Raw genomic sequence first — 2,905 nt, forward strand, 5'->3', positions numbered from 1 at the left:
CATACATTTTTGTTATGGCTGTTTGAACAGGTTTAATGGCAGTGAAAATATTGTTCTGAACAGCAGAGATCTAAGTAGCAATGGGTGACATTAATTTGGTCTTACTATGTTTTCAGTAAACATTTCTGGGATATGTTTCTCATACAATAGCTCCCTAACTGACTACCATAGTATGATGCATCATTGGAGAGATTAACTTGCTAGTTACTCAAGTTCTCACATCTTACTCTGAGGACCCTTGGATACTAGTAAAAGGCATGCTCTAGGAAGTCTAGACATCGACTTGGCCAGTCTGAAACCTTCCACTTTTTGCCCCCAATGAACTCCTTTGTTGTTTTGGCAGTGTTTTGGGTCATTATCTTGCTGATGAAGGATCTCCTATTAGATTTGGTTGCATCTTTCTTTAAATTGGCAGATGAAATGTGTCTGAAGACTTCACTTTACTGCTGCCATCATGTGTGACATCATCAATGAAGATTAACGAGCCCGTCCCAGAAGAAGCCATGCGAGCCCAAGCCATGATATGCACAAAATGGGCGTATAATATGCGTAAACAACTTGGGCAAGTTTCTAAAGTAAACTTGGCATAAATATGTACGCTCTGTACGGAAATACTAACTACACCATTCGTATGCACATAAACTTTATATGTAAACTTATACACAGTCAGACCACAGGGTTGCACACCCCTGATCTAGAATAGTGATGGGAGTTCTGCAGACATGTTATCTAAAGAAGGGATTGTAGAGGATGCGTTATAATATCCATTACTATTCCTTCTGATGTAAACAGGTGTTGTTGTTGTTGTTTTTCGTGCGTTTCTAGGTGTGACAAACGGAAGAAACAGACAGATATAGAAGCTCTCAGCGCTGCCCACGGTTCATCTGCACTCCTCCTGAGGTGTCAGCTCTCCATCTCAGCCAGACTGTGTAGGAGAGATGCTTCTATTCCTGCTCCGACGTAGGGCTTGAGCCTTCAGCAGCGCTGCCTCATTATGCTGGACCCTGTAGCTGCGTCTCGAAGGGTCACGAGTTTGACGGCGGACTAATCCGGTGCCAGCGAGATTGGCGTAGGGAAGTCGGAGTGTATTGAGAGTCGGTCAGACGTCAGTGGCTGTCACTTCGTTTGAGGCACATGCTCTTGATTTAGCATACAAGTCAAGCTGAACTTGCCCTATCCTGATGGTCGTGTGACTAGTAATAGCCAAAAGCGTTTGGCATGATTGGCGTCAAATTTGGTTCCATGTGTTCTCGCAGAGCATGCAGCATTTTCTGTGAATGCTATTGGGTCTATTGTTTTTATCGCGTTAAATCTCTTTTATCACAAAAGAGCAGCATAAACATTCTTTGCAGTTTCTGTTTTTGTGTTCTTCGGGAGGACAAATATCCTCAAGGTTTCGAACAACATGAGCTTTTCAAAATAGCAGAGTAACGCATCAATTTCTGTTCGGTTTCTCTATCTTTCCTATTAAAATGAATGTTTTGCCTTCAGGAGATGACCCATATGCCGTTCCACCTTGGTAAACAAATGGTGTTGGCCCAGCAAATGCTTAGCCATGTGTCCTGAGATTCGAGACAGGCCTCGTTGCTGTACTGTAGACACCATTCACTCCCCATGGGATACCACTGGCTCCTGCAGGCCCCTTTCGCAGCTGTTATTAACATCTGTCCCAGGTGTTCTGATGCCAAGTGGACAACACCAAATACAGATGTGAACTGCATCCGGAAATGTTTCGTGATGCAGTCGGTAGCATTTACACGCACCCAAGTAATAACTCTATAATCAGACTCAGGTCTGGAACGACAGTAAGGAGCAAGGCAAGGCAAGTTTATACACAATGGTCATCCAAAGTGCTTTACACAAAAGAAAGTAAAATAATCATAAAAAAATAATAAACAAGGAATTTAAATCTGGGTAGGTACATCTGAGTATCATCAGCTTAACCGTGATGGGCAAGTTAGTCGGAGCATATACAGGCTAAACGGAAACGCTGCAAGAATCGAGCCTTGTGGGACTCCATAACGAGCGGCTTAGCTTTCATTATCCCTTTAATATCAGCTCTTCTCTAAGAATGCTTGTGCTGGTGTGTGTTTTGGTGCAGATGTGATGGATCAGCACCGAGCGCTTCACCCTGGGTGTCTGGTGTCAGGGGTCCGAACTCCCCCCATCCGCCGCAACAGCAAACTGGCCAGCCTGGGACGCATCTTCAAGCCCTGGAAGTGGAGGAAAAAGAAAAACGAAAAACTGAGACAGGGCTCTACAGGTGAGTTAGGAAAAGTAAACCGTTTAAAGATGGCGTAGCAATACATAAAGGTCACTGATCAAATGAATGTCATTGCGTCTCAGCTTTCATGCTGTTACTTTCTAGCACATTTTTGAGTTATAAAATTAATAGTTGCATTTCTAGTTTTTTTGGACAGTTTTTGGATTTCTTTGAGAGTTTAATGCTAAATTGGACAATAATCACTCAAATGACAGTGTGATTTATTTCAGTAAAAACAGGGGAAATGGTTTAAACAGTAAAATAGTGTTTTTTTATTGTTTTGCCCACAATATTGATCATTTCATTGATCATTGACCATTGAATGAGTGATTCAGTGATCGGCGTGTTATATTCTCTAAAAAACCCTCACCTAGTGCATAATCTTCAGGTAAAATCAGCTTGTTCAGTCGAAAAGGTTTTCCTTTAATTAATCACACCACAAATGTTGTCAATTTACATAAACTTGTATTGCACTTTTTTTTAAATAAAATGACATACAAAAAAATTAAATATGCAGAATAAATGAAATAATTAAATAATAAATGTAATAATTAAATCATTCTAATGGTCAAAGAACTGAATCGAATTTTTAATGCACAGAAACGAGTACCAACTTAAATATTTAGATATTTATAGAAATAT

The 2,905-nt window shown here is 40.7% G+C and overlaps 1 protein-coding gene across 1 annotated transcript in view; it reads left to right on the forward strand.

The window, feature by feature from the left end:
- The window catches only part of LOC122329297 (phosphatase and actin regulator 3-like), a 19,969-nt gene that overhangs the window by 3,860 nt on the left and 13,204 nt on the right, over positions 1 to 2,905 (forward strand). Inside the window, exon 2 of the mRNA XM_043225531.1 lies at positions 2,102 to 2,263. Within this exon, the coding sequence (XP_043081466.1) occupies positions 2,102 to 2,263 (162 nt within the window). The remainder of the gene's footprint in view (positions 1 to 2,101; positions 2,264 to 2,905) is intronic.

The sequence above is a fragment of the Puntigrus tetrazona genome, chromosome 23 (assembly GCF_018831695.1).
Source record: "Puntigrus tetrazona isolate hp1 chromosome 23, ASM1883169v1, whole genome shotgun sequence".
NCBI classification, from domain to species: domain Eukaryota; kingdom Metazoa; phylum Chordata; class Actinopteri; order Cypriniformes; family Cyprinidae; genus Puntigrus; species Puntigrus tetrazona.